We start from the raw sequence: 11,675 nt of genomic DNA, 5'->3' as shown, positions 1-11,675 counted from the left end.
GAAATGTCCCCTGAAGTGTGAAAAATAGACAGCAAGTAAAAAAAATAAGCTATTATAGGACGTCATTATCGTCAAAACTGATATCACTTGATTTGTTTCCATGGCAATCGGTAGAGTGAAGCAGTAAAAAGTTGCATGTGTTATTCGTCAGTCAAATTCCAGTTAAACCATGAAAGTAGTATTTTTGGGCTCCGCTCGTTCAGGTAAAACCTCTATCATAAAGAGAATGATGTATGAAACCTTCGACTACAGGTACAAGCCCACCATTGAAGATCACTTGCATCTAGATATCACTTTACCAGGTGAGAACTAACAGGCACTAGAGGAGGGAACATGGTTTGGGTGTGAAACCCCAAGCTCGTCTGGCGGGAGGACGCATTAGTGTCCTCTCTGATCATTAGGCCAGTGACAGAGAATTTGCTTAAGGTTCTTATACTCCTACAGTCCATCTACCTAAAGTGTTTCAGTAACTGATGTCATGTGGTATTTGGATGATATTGTTTATGTATATAGCATCATTTTGCCACCTAACTATGTACGTTTAGTAATGTTTAATGGTATATCTCATATCAAGCCCTTTGAAAGGATTATTTTATGATAATTTTCATTATTAAAACATCCTCAATTTTTGAAATATCGATGCCTTATGATGAAAGAAAATCAATACAGTCAAACAGGACATGCTTGACAGTGATTCTTACATCACAAGAGGTGCAGAACGGAGGATCATCACCCTTCAACATATATTCATGAGAAATCGTGCTAGATGAATGCAACATCGTCCCATAATGACCTCATCAAAACTGAACTGACACCCAAAGTGATATCCGATAGTTATTTTTATTCAAACACGGTTGCAGTTGCCTTTGAATAGGATGCATATTTCGCACTTCAAATGAAGCTGCAAACAAGTAAGGTCGGTTTGTAATACAAATGGGAACTCTAATTACTTTGCTTACATAATTACTTTCTCTTTATTGAACACGTCAACGGTCGGCAGTAAATGGAGGGTGTTATGCGTATTTGTGATTGTCGCTAATATTAATAAGAAATTATGAAATGTTCCAGATGGAGAGCGTCTGGTGTTAAACATGGTTGATACATCTGGCACAGATGAATTTCCAGTGATGAGAGACCTGCGAATCCACCAGGCAGAGGTCTTCGTCGTGGTGTATGCACTGGACAACCAGGAATCTTTTCAGTATGCGATACGAATGTGCCATAAAATCAAGGAAATAAAGGGTGAGTAAACGATGGCCATAACTTCGTGTTAGGGATGTTTCGATATGCAGTCAGTTTGTTGGACCTGTGCTTAGTAATAAACATTTTTACAGGTAACGGAATGGGGAATTTGCAGAATATGTTGGAAATTATAATTGAATATTTGTATAGTATTGGGCACACTGCAGATGTCAAAGTTATTGTGTCTCTCAATGCAGTTGTATTCTCATGCACACCAATCAAAGGCAAAACATTTGCAACTGAATGAATGGAAATCAACTAAGCATTTGCATTTTTGTACTGATCCGATTTGTATACGTCAGTACCTGGACTAACACAGATATAGTATTCATCGTGCAGACTAAGCGATCAAATAGTGGAGGCATCTCAGCGTGTTACATGGCAATAAAATGCATCCATGTATATGAAGCTAATCCTATTTATTCATGTAGTTCAGTACAATGTACATTTGAAGAATTACCAATTGCCTATATAATTTATATTCATAATGTATGATGATTTTAATGTGTGCATTCCGTTACATTTTCAGAGAACCATAGGGCTCCAATTATACTTGTTGGGAATAAAACAGATCTGAGCTCACAACGATCAGTATCATATGAGGACGGACATCAGTTTATGAAGTCTTTGGACTCATGTGTCTTCATTGAAACTAGTTCACAGCTGGGCGATCATATCGATTGCCTTTTGACTCTTTTCGCTGTACAAGCTGACTCCAAATATGAGACGTACAGGGAAAATCAGTTCGTCTGTAGTCGGGTTAATTATGTACCTGACCGGAGTATCAGTCAGTCTGAATATGATGCATGCAATGTGCTTGTCAGGAGGAAGCGGAAACAGAGACGATGCTCTGTTATGTGATATATCTTGAACCGCGTTAAGTAAAGAAGGACATTCTTCGATGAAAGAGTGTCTTTTTCTGTCCACTAAAACAAAGGTTCCTGACTACTGGTTCGGAACGGCGTTTCAGCTGATATAGGAATGAATGTGATCGTGTCCAGTTATCAAGATGGTATTGTTGTATAAACGGCTCTAAAGACTAATGTCTTTGTGTTGTCTTCTATTCTTCCCGATAGCTACATTCAAGTGTTTCCGTTACACTAAGCAAGTTGACACATCAGTATTGTGGCAGTATATATGTACATACATGTGCATAAACGTAATGATTGCAAGTTCTCAATGCAATATATTGTCTTGTACGAAGTTTGAATACCGATATCTAAATTTACCTCCTAATGTTTCTGTGAAATTGCATGTGCAAAATACCCATGGTCCCCAAAAGGGGGAAATAAAGATGATAAGATCAGAGATATTGGTCCTTTTATTCCAAAACTTTCCCAATACAAGTGGGAAAATACACCCATTCCAGTCTTTACAGAGACAAATTTCCCCATAAACAATCTTTCTTGTACTAACAATACCATGCAAATTTTCTACTCTACTTATCAATAAATATCTTTAAACCATTTTTTCAAGTTATGTTGCTTGGTACCTACTTCAGATATTTGGTAAATCATCTCTAGAAATGAACTGATCATACAAAAGTCTAGAATGTCTGCATGGTTTTAATAAATATGTCAACTACTGCATGTGAATGTTACCAATCTGTGGTGGTCGATGGGCTGTCTATTGTTTTCTTAAATCAGCGTACAAAAGCTACAGCCGATTTACATATTGGACATATCCTAGAATTTCTCTCGATTGGAAATCATCTGCCTTTATTCATTGATACTGTTACGGTTAAGAATCTGCCGTGACAAAAGGTGTAAGAAATCCCCTGTGAACCAGCAAAACAGAACAAAGACAAGTCTAAAACATTCAAATATTGTATTAGTAAGCAAAGAGAGCAAGTTATACAAAGTCACAAATCAATTTTGGAATACCGATTTCAAATACAATCCAAATGAGGCAAAATCTAAGGCAATGGGTAACAAAAATATACAGCAAACTCATGAAAAGTCTTAGTGCTAGAGAGAAACAGTTATGCAGAATGTAACACAGCGAGCGGTCTGACGGCGGCAGTTACATAGAACGTTGTCGGAGGCAGGAAGAAAGATATACTCCAGTAGTCTGTGTGTCCGCGTCCGTCTACAACACGGCAAGTAGCATATATATACATTCAGTCATTTCCTGAAAGGTCGAGCTCATACGACTATCGCCACTAACGTTGAATGCTCTAGGACAATTGTGGTCTCGAGGTTATAGTTTTCAAAGGGAGGTAACTCTAAAGTACTGCCATATAGGCGTGCCACTGAAATAATTCTCTGTAGGAAATGTGACCCATAATAACTAACACTAAAATCTTAAATATTGTAATACAGACAGATACACACTCCTCACAACAAAATAAGAAACGAGCATATTCAGTGTATTATCTTTATTAATCTCGATAGCGAGTTTTGCCGACATGTTACGGAAATTAACATGCAAACTGTTGGGCATGAGTGTGCATCACTCTTCGCACATGCACCCTCATCGGTGTAAACCTACCTGCAGTCGATCCACTGGTACAACATGTGGATCCAAAGTTAATTTTTATGGATGATAAAGGTCACTTGATCTTAATCCTACTGAACATACTTGGGGCAGTATTGGAAGTTTTGTTGATGGTCTCCATATTCACTCCCACACTCTGGATGACCTTGACCAGGCGTTACAGTGAGAAGGGTATATGCAGGTACAACAACGTGCAGTACATTGGACAAAGTACTATGATCATGTGTTCCAGTCCTCCATCTGTGAATGTGTACCTCATAAGTATCGAAAAGGCATCCTCGGTTCGCCTAGTGGCTGCAAGAGCTGTATGATCCCCCTGGGAGTTGAGATTGGCATCCAGTGATCACTATGGAAAAACAGTTGAGCTGTAAGAATATAGTGCCAAGGTTCAATAACGACTCGTCCCAATTATCCAGACAAGTACCGTTTGTATGATACTTTTCTTTCGAAGTGTCAAGTGCAATCAGACCGGTTTCACCACACAAGCCATAAATTGTCAAATTCCCTTATCCCATTGATATATAATGTGTTGGATGTTTAAAATTATGATTCGGCCCAAAGGGGTTGGTACGAAATGGCAATGATATCATAATTATCCGATTGTTTTTGGGCAAGAATGAGTTTGTTATTTTCATAACATACTCATAATTCCGTAAGAATTATCAATTTGAGTGAATGAGTTAGCATTTACGCCATATAGTGACGAGAAACATATGGTATAACTATCAGAAACCTCTGTCCCAAGGGACAGTAAACATTAGCAAGTTATTAAAATTTGAATCTAAAACCTAACCATTTCAACTGATGAAAGACTTTGTTTAACATAAAGATGTAATACATGCAATACCATTAATATACGAGCTATAGACCATCAGTCACCCAAGCCAGACTACCTTAGTGGGGATCATAGGTACAGTAGTTTGGTTTCCTGTACTTGTAAGGAAAGGTAGCCATATATTAAAACATGTCAAAATATAGGAACATAAAGTACTGTTTATTTGTAAAGTACCACAGTACCGTCTAGACAAACATGCTATCATCAAAGACAACCTTTTGACAGTTCTCAACCCTATTAAAAATCACTCCTATAATATTAGTCATCGACTGCGTCAACCTTGAGAGAGAAAATTCCACAATATAAGCCTATAATTAGCAGGATCTGTATGATTAAGACCAGGTTTAGTATCAGAATGACGACCGCGGTCCACCATGAAAATTGCCAATAGTTCATATTTTGTCCAAAACACTTGACAATACTTCAAGTCATGTGTTAGGTAAATGTTTAATTGATGATAGCGGATGTTAACAGCCCCTGTACCTGTGGCATGTACTTGCCCTAACGCAGTGTGCCATTCATTGATAGAACCGGGCCAGTTCTATCACCCGTTTAGGGGAAGTAAAGGTTGAAGTGATATGCGGCGCAAGGGAACATCGTTCCTGGAACCAGTGCCCTCAAATGACCCAGAATCCCATCTTCCATCGACACAGGGGCGCAACCCGCCGCAAACAGGTTGCCAGATTCGACCTATTGCCGGAAATGATTTGCTGGGGACCAAATATGCTCCCGGGTCCATAGGAGGTGCTGAAGAGCTCGTTACCCAGAACCAACCACACGTTCTTATCAATGACTTATCAATATGAATTAGTTATCAACATTTGCTCCAAATCTTAACATGCGAATAAAAGGTGTATTGCATGGATTATCAGTGGTTGACACCATATGTTTATATTCTAAGATTTGTGGTTTCAAGGCTTAAATTGGCATTTTGGTATGAATCATTCGCAACCCACCTTCTTTGTGTGCTTTCAAAGTATTCCTCCTTTATTTTTCGATTTTATCATTCAAAATAGACTTGAAAAATATTGTTGCCAACTAAGTTGTATATGTTTTAGGATTGGTACGTAAATATGAGCATATGCACCAGTTTTGATGTAACTGATACAGTAGATATTTTTTCTATGGTGCTTGTAGTCTAATTATTTCCTCTGGGTTTTTTTCATGTGCTGATCACCTGCAGGTCATCTAGGTTTGTAATACATTCGATTCCCGTTACTTCCAATCACTAGTTTGGAATTTGTGTATCAGATCTTTACATAAAAACAGAAAAGCATTTGCCTTTTGTCGTATCTATGTTTATTTAAAATACGAAAGTTTCTGCAAAACTGAATCAATAGCAGAGGTGTCAGTACTACCAGGAATTACATCAGTGTCAGCAACATACTGTTGTCATATATTATAATATATTGTATTGTTACAAATGGTTATTCCAGGTACATACCCTGTTCGATATGAGAACTAGCAATGTTTGCATTTATAAGGAAAATATAGTTTTTGAAATGCATTAAAAATTTGACCAACATGAAAACCATATGCATATACTAACATGTCTTTTCATGGTTTCATCTCTTCCAGTTCTTTGCAGGAAGACTTTTAACATAGTTCAAATGAAACAGTGAAGCATATGACGTTATGGATAACAACGCCTTGTTTACCGCATCGAGCGAGGTTAGTATATATACACAATATCGTGACTAAATCAAATTTTTAATTCACCGCATGTAAAGAATATAAAAAGTATGAATATATAACTAGTATGTAATTCTAAAACAGTGCAACTATAGAAGATACTACAAAATATGAATAAGCTGTTTATTACCACCAACTGATGGTAGATTACCGAGGGACATTGGTGACTTACAGTCCATTTACTACCTGCACCGATCTCATCTAGACTCACACCATCTCTTCAGCCGCTGGAGACTGAAGATTGGCCTTCACTTAAAAGAACAAATATACTTCGATTATTACACTGGTAGATACAAACATATCTTGAGAGACATGGACTTACAAACACTGTGAGAGGCGAAGGGTATAATTTTATGGTACTACGACCCACGCCGAGAGTATCGCCATGAACAATTTCAGTTAATAAGTATACTGTTATTGAATAAAACAATTGTCAATCAATTCAATTCAAAGTAAAGTCATATTAGTGATTACATTCTTTTGACACTTTTGCTCTTGATAAGATTTTGACGCAGAGTTGCATGACATGTTGCAGAGGTTGAGTGTACACTGTATTCACACGGAATAATTTCGGATCATCAGAGGTCCCACTAATAACAGTTTGACAGTTTTGATTGGAGAAGAGCTACCTGCTCCGGAACAGTTTACTGGGGAAGAGGAATCAATCTATTTCTTGTTTAAACATGGACGGGGTTCGGTAGATGACATATGTTTAACCTTAAAACTAGCACATCAGCTGTGCAGTGCAGTTTTTTCCCATCATGAGGTTATATTACTGCAACGGGTGCACATTTGGATCTTTCGACATGACCTCGCACCATGACTAGATTCTTGGAATATAAAACAACGGAGAAGATTTGGTATGTGCACACCCACCCCGATGTTGAAATACCTCAATTTAAGAGGAGGAGGAAGCTTTGTGGGAGCAAAGGTGAAGGTAAATATTCGTTTTGATGATGTTATCGCCTTCTCTAGAGAGCCGTTTAACCCACGGTAATCATTGTGATTTCATTTCATCTACAATTGCCTCTTCAGACACCGTGGACGATCACGTACAATGCCTCGACATAAACTGGGCCTTGAGAGTGAGTGTGGTTTTACGCCGCTTTTAGCAATATTCCAGCAATATCACGCCGTGGGACAACCACAATGGGTTTCATACATTGTATCCATGTGGGGAATCGAACCAAGGTCTTTACCATTAGGCTTTAACCATTACGGTACCCCACCGGCCCGAGTGCTTTGAGAACATTTCGAGATTGTTTCGCCCTTGCACATTCTACAAGCAGGGAAACAGCCCTGAGACAAGAAACGTTTTCCACAGTTCCACGGTGCCCTCATTTCATTTTGAGTGAGTGAGTGAGTGAGTGAGTTTAGTTTTACGCCGCACTCAGCAATATTCCAGCTATATGGCGGCGGTCTGTAAATAATCGAGTCTGGACCAGACAATCCAGTGATCAACAACATGAGCATCGATCTGCGCAATTGGGAACCGATGACATGCGTCAACCAAGTCAGCGAGCCTGACCACCCGATCCCGTTAGTCGCCTCTTACGACAAGCTGAGTCGCCTTTTATGGCAAGCATGGGTTGCTGAAGGCCTATTCTACCCCGGGACCTTCACGGGTCCATTTCATTTTGAGATAATAATTGGATTGATTGATTTTGAGGGGCGCACACTGGATTTCAGTGACAACAAGACATCGGGTCCAAGAATCAGTATTGTGTCAAGTTTCTTCATCTTTCTTTTTCAAAGCTATAACTGCTGTATAACTTTTAAACATGTCAGTGTGGCTGCATATATACATTACAACCATAGTATTTTTCATTTTAAAAATTGTAAAAAGTTTCTTCATCGGAATATGTTGCAGCCCCACTATTAATGTGCCTCCTTCATGGTTCTAGAACGTACATTAGTGTGTATTTGGGTAGCCATCGTGTAAAGGTGTATTCAATATCCCTTCTCCCTATCCACTGTAGAGAGTCAAGAAGGGTGGAGTAGTAGTGGAAACCGACTACGACATCAAGGCCCTTATTCTCGAAACGTTCGTAGCCCTAAGAATTCTTAACTTTGATCGTAGCCAGTGTGTCAAGAATGGGCTTAAAAAGTTCGTAGGACTACAAAAGTTTCGAGAATAGCTGGCACCCGTGGCGAGCCACCTCCTCGTGGTGGGCTCTGGATAAAGCTAAGTGCTCGCCAACCCCCCGTGTGGATCCGGGGGCATATTTAGTCCACCAACCCGTTTGCCGTGGGTTGCATCCCTGTGTCGGCGGAGGAAGTAATTGGGGCCTTGAACCATGTTCCTTTTACTCAACATACCACTTTGGCCCTGACTTCACCTAGACGGGTGGTAGAACTGGCCCGGTTCTATCAATCGGCTGGTCACGCCAAGCCCTGTGCATGGTGATTATGTTTGCACAATACATTATCAATGGATCTTGGTTATTTTGATGTGCAGTGTGCTAATATTTCATTATTTTAACTTGCCTAGAATCCTATGCCGGAAGGCGGTGGCTCATGGGCCAATCTGGTGATATGAGACCTCTGAAATCTGTGATTCTTGGGGATGATGTCATGGGCTGAACCATCCAGACATTTATTCTTTTAGGTTTTCATAGCTTTTCATGTCTGGAGTATAACATTCCTGCAGCCCTGGTTTCAGCATCTTGGATATCCGGTGCTATTTGACACTGTCCACGTTGACACTGTTGTGCACAGAACATTAAATTCATGTCGTGAAATCATTCGTGACAGAGTTCGCTGTCTGTTCGACATGTCAGAGGATGATATTGCCACAGAACTTGTAGATCAAGGGGTAAGTGCTGTAAAACGTTTCACTGTTAAGAGACAGGGTACAGTTGTGAAAACGAATACCTACCTCTTGACGTTTGCCCATACATCCTTGAGGCAGTCAATAAAAGCAGGATACTTTAATATTGGAGTGGACATGTATGTTCCCAATCCACTCCAGTGTTATAAGTGCCCAAAATTTGGTCATAGGTCCAACTCTTGTCCTGGCTCTGTCGTGTGTCATCGCTGCGGTGACAATCATGAACATACAGACTGTGACAAGGAGTTTAAATGTGCAAACTGTTCTGGCCCACATGATTCATCATCCAAGTCCTGCCCCCGTTTGGCAAACAGAATCAAAAGTAATGAAGTTGAAGTGCGAAAAGAACGCATCATACATTGACGCTAAAAAGCTCTTTCAAAGTGCAAATTCGACCCCATAACATCTCTTGTACTCTGCTGCAGTAACTCGGACTGTAATGATATCCTCCGTTGCCTGTCAAACAGATCTGACATGGGTCAAGTCAGAGAAGCCCATGACTTCTGCTCCATCCTTACCATTGACATCTCAATCTACATCTGCCACTCAGATTTCATCTGCTTCCCAGACTTTATCAGACCCTCAGACAAAGACTCAGCCAGACGTATCACAAGCGTTAGCTAATTACTGGCCAATTACCAAAACAGAAAGATAGAAAATTCAATAAGAAACAGTTACCAACTATCCCAATTCCTTCAGAGGTTCCCTTTGAGAATTCCTTTGAACCTCTAGATATGGAGGTGTCACCGTCCTCTCAGGACACACGAAGTAGCTTAACTCCCTCACATTCCCACGGAAGATCACCAGTTGAGGCACCATGACCCAATTGTCCAATAGTATTCAATGGAATTGGAGAGGTTCAATTACTAATACAGGAGTTTCAACCGTCAGCTGTATGTCTCCAAGGAGACGTATCTAAAAGATACAGATAACTTTAATCTAAGCGATTACCACTCTTTTTCTCCTCCAGGAGATAAAGCAACTGGAGGTGCTTCAATCTTTGTACTGCAAGGTATAACACACAGCCCTGTCCATCTTAGTACAAATCTATAGCTGTGCGTCTCACTTTCCACATTGCATTGATTCTGTGCAGTTTAGACATTCCTCCCTCCTCTGATATTACACAGTCAGATTTACAGAATCTGTATGACCAGCTTCCGAAGCCATGCCTCATTATGGGTGATCTGAACGGTCACAACCCGCTTTGGGGAAGTGACCATACTAAAACTAAAGTGAGTGAGTGAGGTAATATTTAACGTCACATCGGCAATATTTCAGCCATATCGTGACGAGAACAAAACACTGAAAAGGAATATATGTGTGTTAAAAAAACTGTCGCCAAGGACAGTAAAACAACTACAGTATCACAATTTGAATTAAGACTAGCATGGAAAGTTAAAACTAATAGCAATATTTAGACAATACAATATAAAAACAGGTTATAGATCGCCAACAACAGAAGGTAGATCACCATACTAGGGACCATGGGGACTTACAGTACCTTTGCTACCTGCATGGACCCTAGTTGGATTTACACCATCCCTTCAGCTGCTGGCGAGTGTACAATATGCTAGCCAAAATCAAAACACCAAGAATACTACGATTAAAAGCCTGGTAGACTTAAATTTACTATGACTGTTTTTGGACTTACGTACCCTCTCAGGAGGACAATAATTTTACAATACTTCAACCCCCTTTGAGGGTACAGCCACTAACAATTCTAGTTACGAATCCAAACTACCAATTATTAAAATACATCTTTTTACAGAAACGTGTTGCTCAAAATTCAATCAAAAAATCAATTTCTTGTAAACAAAAACAAGAATTAAATGAAAACTAACGCTACTAAAAAGATCCTTCATTGTTTTAACTGTAAAATACATATCCCTTGTGATGGAGAATTCAACACAGTCAAGCAGAATATGCTTGACCGTGACTCTCTCATCACAAGGGACACAAAATGGAGGATCCTCACCTTTTAACAGGTATGCATGAGTATATCTAGTGTGATCAATACATCGTCGTAAAATAACCTCTTCAAATCTGGACTGACAACCCAAGCGGGTATAACCAATGCAAGGTTTTATCTCATGTAATTTATTTATACCTACTTGGGTGTCCCACTTCTTCTGCATCAGATCACGGATATAAGATCTAATGGTGGCTTTGTAATCACTGAAAGGAATACGCAGTGGCGTCACAGTTTTGTTGAGTGCTCCTTTAGCAGCAAGGTCAGCCTATGTGTTACCAGAAATGCCTACATGGCTACATCAATAATTTCTATTAAAAGTGGTTGTTTGCAAGAAATATTTTTAATAGCCTGAAGGCAAGAAAGAGAATCGGAACAGATTATATATTGTTTACGTTCAGGGTGTCTTTGAATATATTTACGAGCTGTTAACATGGCGTTAGCTTCAGCTGTGAAAATAGAACTATTATCTGGTAGTCTAGAAGATATTGCTCTGGATCCAATGACAGTGGTACAAGCTACTGCGCCACCGTCCTTGGATCCACCTGTAAATAAGGGTTTTTAATTGCTATATTTATGGTTTAATTGATGATATTCTTGTTTATATTGTA

At 39.5% G+C, this 11,675-nt stretch overlaps 1 protein-coding gene across 1 annotated transcript; it reads left to right on the top strand.

The window, feature by feature from the left end:
• The first annotated feature begins 229 nt into the window (after positions 1 to 229).
• On the top strand, positions 230 to 9,916 carry LOC137277271 (ras-related protein Rap-2a-like). Its single transcript, XM_067808930.1, has 3 exons — positions 230 to 302; positions 1,069 to 1,242; positions 9,795 to 9,916. Exons 1-3 carry the CDS (start codon positions 230 to 232, stop codon positions 9,914 to 9,916), a joined length of 369 nt encoding a protein of 122 aa, XP_067665031.1.
• The last annotated feature ends 1,759 nt before the right edge of the window (positions 9,917 to 11,675 follow it).

Source organism: Haliotis asinina, chromosome 3 (assembly GCF_037392515.1).
Source record: "Haliotis asinina isolate JCU_RB_2024 chromosome 3, JCU_Hal_asi_v2, whole genome shotgun sequence".
In the NCBI taxonomy this organism is placed as follows: domain Eukaryota; kingdom Metazoa; phylum Mollusca; class Gastropoda; order Lepetellida; family Haliotidae; genus Haliotis; species Haliotis asinina.
This window is presented reverse-complemented; position numbering and strand designations above follow the sequence as displayed.

Coding starts and splice junctions, on each gene's coding strand:
- LOC137277271 (XM_067808930.1), top strand. CDS start 230: ATGTATGAAACCTTCGACTACAGGTACAAGCCCACCATTGAAGATCAC. Junction 303..1,068: donor TCTAGATATCACTTTACCAG/GTGAGAACTAAC, acceptor GAAATGTTCCAG/ATGGAGAGCGTCTGGTGTTA. Junction 1,243..9,794: donor TAAAATCAAGGAAATAAAGG/GTGAGTAAACGA, acceptor CAATTCCTTCAG/AGGTTCCCTTTGAGAATTCC.